General features: G+C 38.4%; 2 protein-coding genes across 2 annotated transcripts in view; one reads left to right on the top strand and one right to left on the bottom strand.

Moving 5' to 3' along the window:
• The window catches only part of FAM184B (family with sequence similarity 184 member B), a 35927-nt gene extending 21932 nt beyond the window's left edge, over positions 1-13995 (top strand). Inside the window, exons 4-11 of the mRNA XM_030948303.1 lie at positions 3600-3812; positions 5081-5234; positions 6174-6286; positions 6706-6890; positions 10914-11030; positions 11212-11317; positions 11968-12170; positions 13668-13995. Of these exons, the coding sequence (XP_030804163.1) occupies positions 3600-3812; positions 5081-5234; positions 6174-6286; positions 6706-6890; positions 10914-11030; positions 11212-11317; positions 11968-12170; positions 13668-13758 (1182 nt within the window). The 3' untranslated portion in view covers positions 13759-13995. The remainder of the gene's footprint in view (positions 1-3599; positions 3813-5080; positions 5235-6173; positions 6287-6705; positions 6891-10913; positions 11031-11211; positions 11318-11967; positions 12171-13667) is intronic.
• A 1819-nt stretch (positions 13996-15814) lies between these two features.
• On the bottom strand, positions 15815-17870 carry MED28 (mediator complex subunit 28). The gene is made up of 4 exons (XM_030947490.1): positions 17698-17870; positions 17548-17614; positions 16599-16711; positions 15815-16157 (listed from the first exon to the last, which is right to left on the bottom strand). The coding sequence occupies exons 1-4, from the start codon at positions 17845-17847 to the stop codon at positions 15960-15962; spliced, it is 528 nt and encodes a 175-aa protein (XP_030803350.1). The 5' UTR covers positions 17848-17870; the 3' UTR covers positions 15815-15959.
• Positions 17871-19193: the final 1323 nt, after the last annotated feature.

Raw genomic sequence — 19193 nt, 5'->3', positions numbered from 1 at the left:
TTTCTTTTTCGTTTCTCCTCTAAAACATATTTATACATTCTGTTATCAAACAGTGACATTCTGACAGTCTGTCTATTTCCCAGTCTTACAATTACAGAATTTAAGTGTAGTTTAATGTTCTGAAATTTCTGGCTGTTTTTAAGTTTCATTACACTTTTCTGCATGCCACTGTTTCCTACAGATTCTTCTCTGAGAGAATTTTGGGTCAATCCAACCTATGTTGGCCTATTCAGAATGAAAGGTTTATGACATAAAGGTTTATTCCTCAGGTTTTGCAGATGCAAAAAATCAGGTTGTGGGTAATCAAATTACTTTTCTTGAAATCACATGTTCAGGACAGTAAAATATGAAGGAAACTTATGTTTTCTAACTGCTCATCCACTTGCATCACAAGATCATGGTAAATTAAAGAGTGGTGGAAAATTATTGCCACTATAAGCATAAATAATATAAAATAGTACATAGCATGCCTTATGTTCACAGAGCCATGGTAAATATGAACAGACACACTAAAAAACATTTTATTGTGTCTTAGAATCTGACTGTTCTCAAAAAGGAGCAAATGCTCCGTTTGAAGAGAAATTTTGCATTTTTCTTGATTACTCCAGAGGTTACTTTCTGAACTAATTACTTGGCACTATTGCCAGGGTAGTGAAGTCATTTCAGCTTGTAATTGTTTCCTGCTATAGGTACATGAATATTCACAGCCAAGAAAGCACCATTTACTATATAATGTTATGTTTCACTGAGGGCATGTTTCCCATCTGGGAACCTTCACAATGGCTCAGCCCAGAGCTTCCGCCTCAAAGGTTAGGCAATGTGCTGTTACTAATCCAGTTCTAACCTGGATACAATTTCAGACCTAAAAATATCTTCCTTGGCTGCCTAAGACCCGTTTTTGGTTGGCCTGACATAGCTGGAGCACTGTGAAGAGTAGAGAGAAGAATGATAATTTCATCTCTCTGGGGTTGCACTTCAAAGTGGCAGTATTGCTGTATTAATAAGATTTTTATGGATAAAGAAATCAGACTTGCATTTGTATGGTCATTTGGAAGGAAAGATGTGAGATCCTGTGTGGGTTGAATACTAATTCATTAGGGCCCTCCAGTTCCTTGGTTTTGAACTACAGGATCTCTTCAGCATGTGTTAAAGGATCTTGGGGCCACAATATAAGAAAAATATGAAGCTATTAGAAAGCGTCCAAAGGATGGCTACAGGGATGGTGAAGGGTCTTGAGGAAAAGCCGTATGAAGAGCAGCTGAGGTCACTTGGTCTGTTCAGCCTGGAGAAGAGGAGACTGAGGGGAGACCTCATTGCAGTCCAGAACTTCCTTATGAGGGAAAAGGAGGGGCAGACGTTGATTTCTTCTCTCTGGTGACAAGTGACAAGACCTAGGGGAATGGCCTGAAGCTCTCAGGGAAGGTTTAGGTTGGATATTAGAGATAGGTTTTTCTCCTAGAGGGTGGTTGGGCACTGGAACAGGCTCTCCACTGAAGTGGTCACAGCATCAAACCTGACAATTCAAGGAGTGTTTGTGCCATGCTCTCAAGCATGGTGTGACTCCTGGGTATGGGGCTGTGCAGGGCCAGGAGTTGGACTTCTATGACCCCTGTGGGTCCCTTCCAACTCAGAATATTCTATGATTCTGTTCTGTTCTAGAATTAGAAGATGCATGAAATGGAAGTGCAAACATCAGCTTGTCAGGATGCATCTTTGTACAATGCCCAGAGTTTTTGTGGATCTTGAAGATTGCACCAAATAGCAACCAAAGAACAGTCAGCAATTCCTCTGGTCAGGAATTGCTACAAGTTTAGGAATATTGTTTACTGTGAACTTAATTGAAGCAACTCTGAAATAAGCCTAAAAACCAGTAAAATACAATTTATTTTGGTTTTAATTTTTATGCCATATTACTGTTTATGTTATGTTAGGTGATGTTTGCATCTCTGAGATCACTTTGTGCAATTCTGGTAGATAAAAGTGAATTAGCAATGGAATTACAGTTTTTTCAAGAACTTTTGTTTTGCAGCAGGAGGACATTATAAAACAAAATCCCAGAGTGTTGCTGCTTTGATAGTAATGAAAACATCCAAATAGATTCTGGACTGATGTGAGTTGTCAGAGTTTCATTGGCTTAAATACTGCTTTATCAGCTTCAGCAAATTGAGGGTCTGGCTATCTGTTTAGAAGTCAGGAAGTGCAAAAAAATACTTGGGCACTGCAAAACTTTCCAGAGAAGGATTTTCACTGGTGGATTTGAAAACCTTTTTAACTGCAAGAGAGGAGGAGGAAACCTGATAGGATGGAAGTGTTTGTCTCTTAACTTCTAATATGTTAGAAGCACCAGGATTCATGAGAAAGAACATGTTTGTATGCCTGATACACCTCTGTAGGGCTTTTCCCTTTAATCACTGAAAAATAATGGTTTTAAAACTACTTTTCCATCTGATTTCTTACTACATTGTGTTCCCAGCTCAGCCTATTTCTAGTTAGTATGATCTTTTGTTTCATATTAGAAGTTCTTTGGGCAAATAATTGTCTCTAAAGAGTTGAGGAAGTTTATAATATTGTGACCACAAATTAAGTTTATATAGGCCTCTATTAATCTTTCCTGCCTATATGACTAATTTGCTTAAGATGTATTCAGATTTTTCTATTATAAAATATAGAGCCTATGTTTCTGGCACATTATTTTCAGTCCCTTTATTTTCAGGAAACCCATAAAAAAATGCATGCTTCAGTGTAGTGATGCTAATGCATATTGTGTCAGCTGATAGGAGGGACTGCACAGCATTGTGTTTCACATCAAAGTTTAGTTTTATAAGGAACTACAGTACGTAAAAACTGCAGTGTTTCTTTTCTTTACATAGGAAAATATTGGCTTGAGTTCAATAGGTGTGAAGACAAAGTTTTTTTGCCTGTAGCCAGAAAACCAAAGTGCACCTTTGATTAAATCTTGTGATTTACCACATATTTCTTTAAAAAGTAATAAAAAAAAATTTCATCATATCTTGAAACAAAAGTATGGCTGGCAAGTGGCTCTGGCATCTGCCTATTCTTGGAGTGTATCCAAGCCACAGAGAGATCCCTTTACACAGATATATTAAAGTCATTTAATGTTTTTCATTATGAATAGTATTTGGCAATTATTCTTCACTAGCTTGAGCAGGAAAATTGGAAAATTGGTTTCATTGGATGACACAATGCAAGAAGCTAAGAACTTAAGTGAACTTAAACTCAGTCTGAGGCAGGTAAGGTAGGTGCTGTTTCAAATTAAATATATCAGTTTTATTGGATAGCTTCAGCAGAGCCTTAGGCCTGCCTTCTGGTTTGTGCCACATTATTGTGCAAATTGAACTGTGGATTGCACATATGAGATGAAGATGATTTGTTTTTAAAATGTTCTTGATCAGCAGCAGACAGTATATGCAAAAAGATTGTCATTCTTCACCGAAAAAAGGACTCCTTGCACAAAACAAACATCTTGCTATTTTTTCATAGACCAAGACAAGCTCATAAAATGCATTCAATTTTACATAATTCCTCTCCATTGTGAATGCAGCTATTAATCCTATCCTGCTGACTTACTTTTCTGGAAGGTGGCTCAGCTGAAGCAAATATTAGAACAACAAGCAAATAATTTCAAGGAGTCACTGAAGAAACATAATCTACAGTCCAACAAAGAAAAAGAGAAGCTTTTGCAGGATCTTCAAAACACCATTAAAGAAAACCAAAATGTTAAACTGCAGTTGGAGGCATCACATCAAAAAGTCTTAAAAATGTTGGAGAAAAGCAAGAATCAGGAACTCAAGGTCAGTTTACTACATACTAATGTTAAATATATATATATATATATATTTATGGGGTAAACCATCTAAGTGAGAGCCAAAACTCAGTTACCTCCAATTAGCTTAATGATGGGTTGCTATTGTTGCACATAATGAATTATTCTGGGATTTTGAAACTTCCTCATCATCAGGCTGGGAGGGATGGGTTGGTTGGTGGTTTGTGGGATTTTTGTTTTGTTTTTTAATAATTTTAACATTTTAACTTAGACCACAGTGAGAATAAAATATATCCTACAGTTAGGCTGCAATGAATATAAGGTCCTTTATCTGTGCACCTGCTTCAGAAATACAAGGGAATTCCTGAGAGTATTAATAACAGGACTCAGTTTTATTATGTTTCATCCATTATTAATTTATACATAAATACTTAAGTTAATAGACACATATAGTGATGTGTATTGCCTTATATACCTTCAAGAAATCAATTCAGTAAGTGGATAGCCAAAGCTTTTAAAAGTTCAAGTGAATTGATTTCAGTGGCAAAATGTTAATGCAATATACTGAAGTTCTAAAGATTGTTGCTGTCCAAGAAAAAATCAACTTCAAAAAGGTAGATGTGATTATGACATGGAGTTCAGATGTCCCTCTTGGTTTCCACAGCTTAGAGGACTCTATGAAACATAGGTAATAAAAACACCCTAAGTAGAATTTAATATCTTGTTTATATATTCCAAATAAAATTCCAGTTTTGACAAAACCAAGCTGAAGACAATGAGTTGGTAAGAATAAAACTGAGGACAGGAGTTTGCTTTCAGAGCCGCTACAGAGCAACTGCTCCATCATTTGCAGTGTACCAGCAGTACTTCTAATGATACTGGAAGCATGACCCAAGAGTGATACAAGGAAAGATAGATGCCTTTGTCTGACACACTGTGATAAGTAATGACAAACAGGTCAAATCTGGGACCTTTGTATGATGAATAATAAAACTTTCTTTCTAATGTCAAGTAGTGCAAAAATATCACTGTTATTATTTCATCATGCTCAACAAATCTAAGAGGTGATACACTGAAAATTTATCTTGTACCTATTAAGTGTTAATTTTTAACTTCAGCTCATTTTTATGCTTGCATTGATAAAATGTCCTGTAAAGTGGTGATGAAAATGAAAGTTCTACAAAAATTCTAAAGTTCTACAATGAAAGGCCAGATTCATTCTAGCACTGCAAGTAAAACAACAAGCTGATAAACAGGCTCCAACTACTTTGTTTTTCGGGGGACTTTTCCTTACAGGAGGCAGAAGAACGTTTGAAAAAGGAATTTAATGAGACTTTCAAGATCCAACATCAGTCTCATAAGCTGGAAATACAAACCTTGGAAGAGAAAGCAAAAAAAGAATTACATGATGAACTTGAGCAAATACAAAAGCAGCAAGCCCTCTTGCTAGGTATAGTGTCTCATGTCATGCACAGTTCCTACTGCTTGATTATATATATGCTGAGAACCACTGACTTTCATCCCATTCATTTTCTTTCCCATTTTCTGGGAACTCAGATCTTTGTTAATCTCTTTTGTCATACCCTGTAATTTCAACAATATAATCTTAATATTCTTTGTTAACCAAGCTCTCAATTGTCAGCAGCAAAATGTTGCTGAGACAGTAGTATGGTGTACAACATTCAAGTATGCATTATCAGGCATATTAGATTACAAAATTATAATTAGTTTATAGACTTTACTCTTCTTTTTCTATGTTGAGATGAATTTTAATATGTGCTTCAAGTCTGCTCTATTGAGTTCAGCAGAGATCATTTGCTCCCTATGTGCTGTTTAGTCAGTTTCAAAAGTGCCCAAAACTGTTAAGAACTAAACAGAACACTGCACTAGCAAGATGTGTAATATCTCCAGGTTTAATTTCAGGTTATTAAAGCTCCTCTATAAAATGTTTTTAATTAAATAAAGAATAATTTGAAAGTATTTTACATACAAACTGAATTTTATTCTGGGTTTTTTTCCACCAGTAATTAAAATTTGCTAGAAAGATTTCCTGCTCTCTAAAGTTTATACTTTGAATAGATAGATTCTCTTCTTCAAGAAAAATTGTAGAAGACAACAGAGATAAAAACTTTTTTCTTCTTGTACTTGAAAAACTTGTACCTAATATACCCTAAATTTGCAGTATATCACAGATGGTAGCTCCATATGACCTTACTATTGCTCAGCTGAGTTACCTCTCCAGTAATAGGAGGCCATTATGCTTAATGGGGAAGGAGTTGAGGAGCAAAGCAAAGTGTAATGAATTAATGTTTTCATCTACATTCCCTGTATCTGCCTTCCCCATCCAGCTGGCCTCTGTCTGCATAAATGACTGTCTGATTGTTACTAGGATCTCTAAGGATGGAACTCTCTGAGCAGCAGACATCATGCACAAACCTAAAGAAGCAAATAGAAGAGCTACAAATGGAGCTGAGGAGCGTGAGGACACTGAAGAAGCAACAGGCAAGGAACCAGTTTGTACTTCATTGCCATGTTGTGTTTAGCAAAAGCAATAGTAGCAAATTCTCTCCCCAGTCGTAATGAAAGTATACAGCCTCTTCCAGAAATGCAATGGGTTTTCTGCCTTTACATCTCACTTTAAATGTTTATAATTGTTTTCCCTGTGGGCAGGCTTTTTCTTTCCAATTAAAGATCAGAATCTGCAAAAGAAGTAAATGAATGAATGTTACAATAAAATAAATTCTGTGGAGACTGTAGAGTATATTCAGGAACTTTTGATCCCTGATCTTGTCTTGCATATATGTAGCATGGCACATATAATTGAAAAATCAGATCACAAAAATGCAATGCGCACAAATCCAGGAAGATGTTAACATTAAAAATAAGAGGCTGTGAATAACTAAATTTGGCCTTTTTCTTAGGAAGGAAGTAGCCAAAGCCAGATCAGATCTCTTCGCGATGAACTGGAAAAATGTCAGAGTGAAATTTCTGAACTCAAGAGAGAGAATTTACTTTTGAAGGACACAATGGAGCTGCTCAGTGCTGAGTTGGAGTCACAGAAGCAAGAAGCTGCACAGCTTCAGGATAGAGATAAACAGCATAGAAGGTTTGCCTTGAATTCACACTTGACAGTGCTATGTAGAGATTCAATAATTATGCCAGAGAGAGTGGTGTCCTAAGTGTGATGCATGTCAGAATCTGTCCTTCCTAAAGTACTAATTTTAGAAGCAAGGAATTTTGCAAAAGCAGTAGTTCATTTCAAATTTTCCTCCAGCCATAATAGATGCATTTGAACTAATTGTTCATTATATGTTACAGAAAAGTATGTCTAGTGTATACCCCCAGGAGTGACCTGAGAAAATGTGCATAATGTCAGCCTTTCAAAGGCACTGGAAGACATAAATCCCAAACTCACCAAAGAGCTATTAAAAAGAATATAGAAGTCTCTGAGAATAAATATCAGGTTTTTATACATACTCTGTAGCTGAAACCAATGGACAGTTAATTCCAAAGGAGACACTTGAGAATGCCATATATTCCCTGTAAGAGTTTGCTTTGGCTGTAGCAGCCAGATTTGCACAGGGGAAGTAAGGGCAGTGCCAGTGGATACTGGCAGTGCTTCTGGGCTGATGGTGAGCCTGGTGCTGTGAGAGGCTGTCAGGACACAGGAGGGGCAAGGTGACTTGGCCATCTTGTAGAAGGTAAACCATGTCTTAGTGTAGCCAGAGGTTCAGCACACGTGCTGCAAATGGGTCTTCCCATTTCTGTTCAGAAAAAGTGCAGAATCCCAGGATGAGTTAGGTTGGAAAAGACCTCTGAGATCATTGAGTCCAGCCTGTGACCAAACATCACCATGTCAACTAGACCATGGCACTGGGTGCCACGTCCAGTCTTTCCTTAAACACGTCTGGGCAGCCCATTCCAATATCTAATCACCTTCCTTTGAAGAAATTCTTTCTACTGTCCAACCTAAACCTCCCCTGGCATGACTTACAAAGGAGGCAAGACTGGGTTCACTGCCCACTGCATTTGTATGGGTGTTGAATCCTTTGAAATTTCTGGATGAACATTCTTAACACATTCTCTTTGCAGGGAGACTTGAGGGATCTGGTGTGTGGGTATCTTTCAATTCATTTTTGCAGTGGTGTAGAATGTATGCCCCTAACTACCCAAGCTGTATATATAAAAGGATTTCTGAAGAGTGTGCCCTTAAAGGAATCTTTAAAATTGTGGCACATATAGTCCAGAAAAAAACACTCAATGGATAGAATGTCTCTCTGCAGACTGTCAGAGTGGCCAGAGTAATTCCATTCCTGTCTAGCAGCCAGTTGATATTTAAAGAATGAGTAACTTTTTTTTTTGCCATTGCACTCTTTGGAGAGTTACTTCAAAGTGAATTTCATTTCAAGCTTTTGAAGCGAGATCAATAGAGAGAATTGCAAACCAGAGAGTTTCATTAATGCCCTCAAGCTACCTTGAAGGAATTTAGAGCCTCTGTTCATGAAGAGAAGAATTATTCACATGTCAGCGCTGAGGTCTAAAAGGCCCCAAATGCTAAGGCTGCTGGGCTGGAGGATTTTCTTTACAGGGAATGAATGGTGTAGCTCTACTACAGTAAGCATTTGGGAAGGAAGCATTAATGGAAATTATATAAGGAGAAATCCTTCAAATAACTGGAGGTAGGAACAAAACACTGGAGTGGACCCGGGCCTCTGATACAGGCTCCTCTGAAATTAACCCATGGAAGACTTGAAAAACTAACTTGCAGCTCTTGTTTTGTTTTTGCCAGACTAATAATTTGTGTAGGGGAATAGATAAATTGGTGCATATAAGTAATTGCTATTTTTGCTTTTAACAACCCTGTCTTATGCCAGTTTCTTTTCTGATTTGACAGCTGATAGGGCTTGTTACTTGTATGTGACAAATTTTTATAACAAATTACTTAAAATTACTAGTCCTACTCTTGCCAAGTAAGTGAAACCCATAATCTGCTTGAAGTTATAATTCCTCTTTCCATTCTCTTGAATTGTGTGAATTCCACCTCCAGTACAGAAAGCTTTTACGAGGATGAGGATAAGAGCAGACAAAGATGTTTTTATGGGAAGAGAGAACAAGTCCCCAAATGGGTTTTCTGAAGGATAATATTCTACTCCTGAATATTCATTTCAAGGGATCCTTCTCCCTTTTTTACACTTATTCTTCTGCTGCTTATTTTATGCTAAGTGCCAAATTAGTAACTTCCATGGCTGTGCTCTAATTTCAAGGGGAGAAACTAGATTTTTTTCTTAGCTTTTTTTTAGTTTTTTTTTTTTTTTTTTTTAGGATGACAATAGGCAGTATTAAATGTTTCTGGTGTCATGATGTAGTGAAATATATCATGAGAGCCTCATGTTAAAATCTCAGATATTTCAACATGATTTTGCTTAATACAAATAAGTTTCTATGGTACTTTGTTGTCATGTTTTATCATTAAGATTGATATACACACTAACCCTAGACAGAATATCAATAGCACCATTATATGGAATGGACCTTGAATTTCCTGAAGGGTGAAGGTCAAGTACTTTTCAAAATAATTTTTCTCTTCCTCAGTGTTCAAATATTTCTTCTCAGATTGCAACCAAAATGTCAATCAAATCTGTAGGCAGAAGCCACATCTTTGCCCAGTTAACTACCTTTGCAGTCAATAAAACTCCTCAAAACTGCATGCTTTGATCAATGATAATAAACTAATATTGAAACCTGAGAATTCAGACATATTTTAATACCAATGAAAGGCTACTGGTAGAAGATCTCAATATCAAGCATAAAAAAGAACTGGAAATACTGAAAAGAGATCACCGGAAGGAAATTGAAACCATAGTATCTGATTTCAGCAGCACTCAGGCACATCTCCAAGCAAAGATTTTCTCCTTAGAAACTGCATAAGTAATTTAACAATAAACTCTGGCTCATGCTGGCAATGAGTTCTGTTTCTATTTATTATTCTTAATATGTACAGTTTTTTTTTTATTAATCCTAAGTAAAATATTATAAGGATCAAAATAGAAGTGCATAGGTATTATCTTTGCAAACCAAAAAGACCCAGCCACATTGTAATAAATTCTGGATATTGCTTAATCTAAAGCACTATACATGAAGTTTTACTATGCTAAATTAAAACTTGCATGTAGGATCTAGAAATTCTATGAAGTGTAAAATCATCTGTGTTACAGATGACACCAGAGGTTTTGATCCATGATCTTGTACTTAATTTTGCTCAGCAGAGCAGCATCATTGACTAAAAGCTTCTTAACCTCATTCTCACTCCCTTAAAAATTTCCAAGGAAAATGATGCTCATGTAAATAAATGCAGTTTGCAGCCCCCTGTGGATTTAAGAAGTTCTGTGGTGCTTCAGATTGAGACCCTTCAGAAATAATCCCTTCTATATATCCCTCCTCCTTTTCTCTTATCCCAACTGTTCAGAAGTAGCAGAAGTCCAGAAGAGACTTGGCAGGCCTCTAACCTTTAAACCTTTCAGATGTACAGATTTATCTTTTTATTTTAACTCAGAGATAACTCTAAGATAATAAGACTCAGGGCTGGTCCTCTCAAAAATGTTTACCCACACATTAAAAAAAGGAAATTTTAGGAATTTTAAAAGCTGAACTCAGACTACAGGTTTTCACTTAGCAGAGTTACTAAAGCAACATGCATATCCATGTTTATCTTCATGAAAGTTACAGGAATTGAGTAATTCTGAGGATTCCAAAGTTACTGGGTCAGAAAAGAGAACAAATAGATGAAAATAGATATGTATAGATACTCTGACACTGATTTCTTTCTTTAGGAAACTAGGCTAGCAATATGATATGCAAGCTTGTTACTATTTTACATAAGGGGCTGGATTTTACACTGGACGGGTGTTGTGGATTAACCCCAGAAATTTATTTTGGAGCTCCAGAAGATTCTGTACTTCTACATAAACCATGTACAGGCACCGATTTTATAAAAATCCTGTTTTATTGGAAAGGCCTGGCTATGTCCCTGTATTTTAGGCTTGGAATATAGGGCAGAGTACATCCAAGGTTTCTCTTGAACCTAATCTGAGGAATTTTTTTTTTCTGGTTTGCATTTTCTTTGGTACAGACTTAAAGAATTAGAAGAAAAGTCAAAAAAGTGGGAGTCCAGGCCTGAAGATATGCACCTTATAAACTGTCTGCAAGACAAATTAAGTGAGAGAGAAGAGATTATCAAGCAGCTGGTAAGATTGCTTTTTATATGGACATATGTATTTTGGAATCTATTGCAAGGCTCTTCTCAGTGTTTCACACATTGCTTCATTCTGGTTGCTTCTTTCTGTTCTGGAATGCTTTTACAAATGTATCTTTCCATACCAGCTTCCAACAAATACATGTTTCCATACACATAACTTTGTTTCCCTTTAGGAAGGAAGAAAATGTCAGCATTCACTTTCAGCCAACACTGAATCTTACAGGAATCGGTCATTTTCTTTCAACCCTAATACAGTATGCCTGACTCCCTCCATGAAGGTAAGATGAACAATGCAATTAAAATAACAAATTGTGATATTTTTATTACTATTTGAATCATATCAGGACAATAAAAATGCTATCCATGTTTATGATGATATTCAGTAGAACTCTTTCCAGTGCCAGCCTACAGTCAGTTGTTGAGCATATGAGAAATTCATTAGAAGTATATATGCAACATAGATAACAGATGTTTAAGCCAATATAAAACACCAGAAATCTGACATCAGTCTTCCACTGGGATAAGCATGGCCATTGCTTGCAGATTTGGGAGGTGCTAATCAGGATATTGCATGCATTGAGGAAAATTATGAGTCTGTTTGAGTTCCTTGGTATCTGCCCTTTGTCATTCCAGCCCCTCTGCATGATATTTCTACAACTAGCCATAGAAAGAAGGGAGGTCAAGTTGGTGGAAAGCACCTCCATGTGTCTAAAATCTCAGGGTCAAATACATGTTGTTTTAATTGGATGACAAAATCCATGGATACAGCATACCCTGAGAATTTAATTTAAATGTCTATAGAAAAAGATAGAAATCTTCCTATCTGGGTGTTCCTTGTAAGGTATTTGGGAATGAAGTATTGTTGAGGTTTCATAGAATAAATTGTAAAAAATGTGTATGTAATGAAGTTTTCTGTTGCAATAAAAAGCAGAAGAAAAAGGTTGAGGTGCCCAGTCGTGTTGTCAGTGTTCCGAATTTAGCTTCCTACGCAAAGAGCTTTTTGAGCTGCGACCTGAGATCAAAAAGAAGTGCTCCTCAAATAACAAAATCTACAAGCTTAGACCGGAGTTCTGGCTGCCTGAGGGTGGGCTCTCCATCAACACAGTCCTCAGACAGCACTACTGCCACAAGGTATTTGTCCATTTTGTATGATGATAAATGAATTCATATTTAGAATCTTGTAGGCAATTCAAACACATTTGACATGAAATACACAACGATGTTAAGTTCCTACTGTGCAGTGAACTCTGTGTGTTTGGTTTTCTACAGACAGATCCAAAACTCTACTGCAAAAGTGGGCTATAATCCCTGCCCAGCAGACCTTTTGCTTGCAATCCCTCCTGGCAGGGGAAAAAAACAAAGCAACAAACCAACCAAACAAAACACACACACACAGACACACACATACACAAAAAAAAAGGAGAAGGATCAGCAAGTATTTAACTAAGAATGTAGTTAATTTTGAACATAACATCTTTCAATGGTTCTCTTAAGGATGTGTGTCTTGTGTGTCTTCCTTCTTATTTTTATTGCCTCACCTTGCACTTGGTAATGTGGGTGGCATGTTTTTATGTTAAGAAGTATTTGAATGAACCTAGGCTGATCATTTGGCAAAGGTTAGAGATTTGAAAACTGATTAACAGATACTTAACTTCTTTGTTTTTTTCTCTCTGAGGAGCTTCAATTTTTCAAAATTTTGAGTTATGTAAACAATGTTCAGTGTTTTATAGCATAAACTCTCTCTTCAAGAAATAGTTAAAAATGTATGTAGCTAATATACAGTTAAAAAATCTCCAAACCTTACCACTATATTTCAGGGCAAAATGTAGCCTTCTCAGCTATCTCCTGGTGGAGATTTAGTTATCCTGTAAATTATGTGCAAGAGAATTCTTTCCTTGGGGGCAGATGGTGCTGACTGCTGACAAAAACAACCTGGGATACAGGCTTAGATCTTCTTTGCCAATTCCCACTTCTTTAAGATACAAACATGCTGTGTCATGCCAGATGACTGCCAAGGCAAATGGGATTTTTGTTTTAGAGGGAAACGAACGTGCAGGGAGACTGTGCTTGGCTGCTGTTCCCTTAATTCTTTTAAGTCAGTCAATCATAAGTTAAGCCCTATTTGCTATAGTATGATAAAAAAATCCTGAATGATGGAAAATCAGGGACTATGTAACAGGATTGATTATGAATGCCAGGTAGTGTTCAGATAAATCTTTCTGTTTCAAATAGAACTTTTACCCAACATTTTAAAATTATAAATTATACTTGGTATTTTTAAGAATGAATTGCAGCTGCCATTCTCTGATTTTCAAGACTTCATATTCTTGAAGCATCCTTTTGTTTAATTTTTTTGAGGTGTCAAGTTAAGAACTATGTTCAAATGTTTCTGCATAGCTGTTAAGCTCTGCTTCATGCTTTTCTTCATGTTACAATTCAGTGCTGCTAGTCCAGTTACCTGGCTGGCACAGATCCCACTAAAACTGTACCTGGCACCTTTTGGCCTCATCCATTCATGTGAGCACAGAACCATTCGTGGGATGATGAGTTTTTCTGGGAAAAGTATTACATGTTGATAAGATTGTAAGTAAGTGGGTTGGTGATGCTAATGCTTATTTGTTTGCACAGGACACATGGCAATGAATCACCACAAACCAAAGATGACCAAAAACAAGACCCTCAGCATCAAGAATGGTTTACTAAGTATTTTTCATTTTAAAGCAAACTATTTCCATACTTCTCAGAATTACTATAAAAGTCATTCCTGTTTTCTTTTTAGGAATGATAATCAAATAGATGATTTAAGGGAAGAAGAAAAAAGTAATTTCTAAGATAGGAAATACCTGCACTCTCTTACATCTAGTAAGTTACAGGCATGAATTTCAGGAAAATGCATTTTTAACTTCTGTAAAAAATGAAGGAAAAGTTTGGATACAGTTACGTGAAAAGACTTTTTAATGAAGAGACTGTATCACTTCAATTTGGCACCAGCTGAAAAAATACCTTCCTTCTGTACATCTATATGCTTGCTTCATCAGCTGTTTAAAATAAGTTCTGCATATAATAATGTAATTTTAAAAGTTTTTAATGCTTTTTGTTAAATTAATTTTAAGCTGCACAGCATGTAGTACACCCTCAAAAGTAGCATGTTTATAGTAGGCTGGTTCAGATATAATTTCTGGTTTGCTTCATAAACTGTTTTGTATATTTATAGCTATTTGCTATGCAATATTGCCATTGAATTTCAATATATGTATCAGCCTGATAAATTAAGATGATATGTAAGTATGAACATTAAAGCTTGTAAATGATCCAATTTCTGTGTCTTTCAGAAGCGTTCTATGTTAATGTTGAAGTAAGTCAGACTTGTACACTGAGTTCCAGTGATGAGAACTGCACCCTTGTACCTTTTAACTCCATACTAATTTTATGCCCACATAAAAGCAAAGCAAAATGACTACATTTATCAGATCATGCTAATTCAATGCTGGCAGGAAAGAACCCATGTAGAGCTGACTCTTGGGTTATTAACCCATTAAGTGTAAAAGGCAGGAAAATGTGCAACCAGCAGCCTGCTATTAAGACAGGATAGTTCCTCTTCAATTGCTTTGAATCCCCATTTAATTTCAACCAACAGGGCCCAGCTACCTAAAAAAATGTCAAACATGCAAAGAACATGTACCTCCAGCCTAACCTCTGCTCACATCCAACAGCCAGCAAGAGCTACACCAACAAATCACTGTCAATCTCTTCAGACAAAACAGCCACTGCATCTCACTGGTGGTGCAGAGGTGGAAGGAAGGGCAGAACACTTCTACATGCCAATGCTTTCATCCCAGTTATCTACTATTTTTTAGAAGAGCAACTGTTTGATTGGAAAAGTGACTTTGGCAGTAGATTTGGCAAAAAGGCACTTTTCATAGTGGTAATCAAGAAAGAGATTAAATAGTGTACAGAAACCCTGATGGGTACCTTGGCATCTGTGAGGATGGAAATGTACAGCACCGTTCTCACTACTTTTCATCCATGCTGCCCCAAGAACACTAGAAATTTCAATAGACAATTAGCAATTCTTACTTCCAGGATTACAACAATTAATTATTCAACTCTGGCCCCCTAAATAAGTAGAAAAGTGGTTATATGGATGAATTTAATTTGTTGCTTAGTAATACACAGGAGTCTTTTGCTATTTCTACCTCCAAAAGCTTTCCTGGCTACATTTAATTTACTAAATAGAGCACTGCAATAGACGGTAATTCTGTATACTGGTCAGTGGTGGTGATCCTACCTCCACAATGAATGGTTTGTATTTTGGGGTAGGTATTTTGGAACACCTCTTCAGTGGCCTGAGAGTCAGAACATCAGTAACATCAGGCCTGCATTACATATCCCACTCGTTTGTGTGTGTTTTTCCATTTCAATTCATCCCATAATAACCAAATTTGAATATCCCAAGACACCTTCTATGAGGTGATCCAGTACGATGGAGAGTGACAATTCACTTCAATAAAAAGTGATCTGACCTACAATTTTAAGAGTGTTTCTGCAGTGGTACTCATGGATAATTACTGGATCACAAAACATTAAAATATTCCAGAAAAATCAAACACTAATCTTTGCAAATATTTTGATCAAACCAAAAAGACCAGAGGGGAAAGCAAGGGCCACCCTCTCTAGAAGGAACAAGGATGCATTCTGGGAGACACACTTCTACCAGAAAGCACCCGGAACAGCAACTCTGAATATTTTCCATTAAAACATAAAACCAATCCATATTTCTATAATACAAGAAAAGAAGAAAACAAGGAAACATTTTTGGCTTAATTGTTTTAACTATATTTGCAGTATAAATTACATTATACAAAAAGCATACAAAGAACACCATTGCTTTTAAAATATTGAGCTGTGTAAAACTGAAGGTTATGTTTGCTTCATTGGAGCAGGAATATTTGCAGACGCTTGTTCTAGGTAAGCTAATGGACCTTGAGGCATTTCTGCAGGCTTTTTGTGCTGTACACTGATGTCTTCCAGGACCTGCTGCCAGTGTCGCAGTTTACTCAGATGCTTCTGAATTAATGCTTCTTTTCTCTGCAATTCATTTCTTAATTCTGAAACATCCTATGGATGAAAAAATGGTGTATTAGTATATGGACAGTATTCAAAAGGATAACCACCCCACATAAAGAGCATGTAACTTTTTTAGACACTGAGTTTTCAAGCTGAACTTACAGTGGAAAAGGAGAATAATGGAAAAGCATCTAATGATACAGAGGGAAAGCATTGTGAATGCACTAGTGCCATTCACCTATGTCACATATTTCAGAGATCACCATCCCTAGCAAAATCTGACTTACTAGTTTGTCTCTTCCAATGAATTATCAGCTGTGTTCCAATACTCCACAAAGCAGCAGGTATCCAGCTTCTCCATGACAGGTATGATGACAGCCAAATTCCACCAACTTAATGTACAGCATCATATTGAAAAACCCAAACTTAGGAACACAGTGATGAAGGTACATAGCTTATCTGATCTAGCACAGGACAGGTAAATTAACATACCTCTTTAATTACTTGTTCTGGTTTCTGGACTGATAGCTGCAGTCTTTTTTGCAGAAAAAAGCATTCAGTTTGTCTTGCAACATCCAGAAACTTCTGGATGCACTGATCAACACCTAAACATATAATAACAGTATTGAAAGAACAGCTTCCAAAAAATAGGATTTTCAATAGGTAATGGTAGTGGTCTATTAAAAACACTTTTCACAGTCCCTTCTAGAACAAAAATCTTTAGACTATCTAAAATAATGTGTTTATAAACCAGTAAGTCCTTGTACAAGACAGTGCTTTGCAAATGTACAAGTTATTTCAGAAGTGCAGGACAACACTTCCTCCCACGTTTTATTTCTGACAAGGAGTAATAAAATAATTCATGGAACTTGGTTGCATGTCTAAGCAACAAGCTCAGTGTAGTGTTCTAATCTATGCATATACTGAGGAGAATATTGCGCCCTCACATACTACACACTACTGTTTTGGTAATAAAAGCTGTTCCATGCCAGCACATGAATATAACCAAATATCCAGAAAGGAGTTTTGAAAAGCATTTATGCCGAAATCATTGAAACGCCATTTGAGTGAAGCTTCAGAAAATTGTCAGGGACAACTGCACTTCTAAGGAGTAGTCAAGAACAACTTTTCAAACTCCTGTTCATACCAATATTTATTCCACCTCCCCGGAGGTGCGTCACCCAAGCCCTAAAGCAGCGCTGCCGAGCTGCCCGGCCTGGCATTTCCCATTCCCGGTTACTGCTTCATTCAGCTTCCGAACGCATCACACCACCTCCCCTGGTGCTTGAAATGCATTTCACTGCACGCCAGCCCAACCGCAGGAGACACTTTGCACACTCCGACCGTCCCACCACACCCCGGGCATTCCCAGCTTCGCTTCACTCCTGCCACCGCCCCCAGCAGCGGGAAGGGGCGGCGCCCTGCTCCCGCCCGGGCTCACCGGTGCGGATCTCCTCCTGGTCCGTGCCGTTCACGTAGTCCTGGCTCACCAGCGAGGCGAAGCAGGCCTGCGGACAGGGAAGCATCGCGCTGAGCGGCTGCGGGGCCGGCACAGGCAGGGCAGCGCCCGCCCGCGGCTGCCCCCCCTCACCTCGAAGGACGCTTCCAGCTCGTCCACCAGCGTGCTGTTGGGGTTGCGCGGCCCCGTGGGCGGCGGGATGAGGCCGGGCGGGCCGGGAGGGCCCGGCGGTGGCGGCCCCGGCGCCTGGGAGCCGAACATTCCGCCCAGCGCGCCCGCCATGGCGGGATCGGCAGCCGCGCATGCGGCGGGAGCGGGGCGGGCCCGGGCGGCCCCGCCCGCTGAGGGCCGGAGCTACGGGCCGCCGCGGCGTGTGGGTCCGTGCATGCGCTGCTCCCCGTGCTGTCACTGGGCGCCGCTGAAAGGGGTATGCACCATTCTCTTGGCACCTGTCTGAGAGATATTGTAATGTGTGGATAAGATCCCTTCTTAGACTTCTCCAGACTAAACAGACCCAGTTCCTGCGGTCTCTCCTCATAAGAGATGTTCCACACCGTCCATCCTCACAGCCCTCTGCTGGACCCTCTCCCGTAGCTCCATGTGTTTCTTGCACTGACCAGCCCAGAACCGGACAGAGCACTCCAGAAGTGGCCGCAGTAGGGCAGAGGAGGTGGGAGGATCTCCTCCCTCAAGCCGCGGGCCACACTTCCCACTCCAGCCCAGGACAGCACTGGCCCTGCTGGAACAAGGCAAGCAGAGACAGCAAAGCCGTCCCCCCAGGAGGGACCCTCCTCCTCCAGCCTTTGCCCTGCTTCTGTCTCACAGGTGCGAGCCTGGGTAAGCACTGTTTCAGCATCACTTGGTCCACAACAGCATTTAACAAAAACCCCCAAAACACACACTAAGCCAAAATAAATCCCCACCTCATGGGCTTGGATCCCCCAAATTGTCAAGAAAACATCACCTCATGTTCTGTCAGGTGTGTTTGATGTTTGAACTGATTCTGGGAATAATGTCCCTGCTTGGAGGGTGGCCAGCTCACACCAGGAAAGAGGGGAACTATCAGGATGACATAAACCATGTGAGATAAGGGCAGGTCCCCCTAAAAACACACAAACACTAACTTGCACCCACAAGTTTTCTGAAAAAAGTTAATGTTTATAACTTACTACATAATTCTATGCTGAAGCCTTGCTAATGCTAATCACACAGCATCATTTCTGCCTCAATACATACCAAAAGCAGTTTAGTTTTTCTAAGGAAAAAATGCCAGAATGGTGTTTCTATGAAAATCTTTGCAGAGTTCCCATTGACCCCACCTACAGTTCACTCAAAACTGAGGTACATCTATCACTGATTGTTTATTCTTTCTCAATCATAACTCACATCCAAATAAGGTATTTATTGTTTACAACAGTTATGCATACTTCACATATAAATAGGTGTCTCAATAGTTCCCATTATGATGTTTTGGTATTAAATATTTCAGTAGTTCAAACAGAATAATTTTTATTTTGCTGCATAATATGGTATGGGATGAAAAATCTCAAAGTTGAGATATTCTTACCCAAGTAATAATTTATAAATGCATTTTTAGTTAATTCCCATAGTGAAAATATGCTTGGGGC

The sequence above is a fragment of the Camarhynchus parvulus genome, chromosome 4, assembly GCF_901933205.1.
Source record: "Camarhynchus parvulus chromosome 4, STF_HiC, whole genome shotgun sequence".
Taxonomy (NCBI): Eukaryota; Metazoa; Chordata; class Aves; order Passeriformes; family Thraupidae; genus Camarhynchus; species Camarhynchus parvulus.
Note: the sequence above shows the minus strand (reverse complement) of the source record. Positions and strands in the feature narration are given on the sequence as shown.

Excerpts from the sequence above, each read along its gene's own strand:
- MED28 (XM_030947490.1), bottom strand. The coding sequence starts at position 17,847 with ATGGCGGGCGCGCTGGGCGGAATGTTCGGCTCCCAGGCGCCGGGGCCG. Across the intron at positions 16,712-17,547 it reads CCAGGAGGAGATCCGCACCG|GTGTTGATCAGTGCATCCAG; the intron begins GTGAGCCCGGGC and ends TTATATGTTTAG. Across the intron at positions 16,158-16,598 it reads CAGAACAAGTAATTAAAGAG|GATGTTTCAGAATTAAGAAA; the intron begins GTATGTTAATTT and ends TTTCATCCATAG.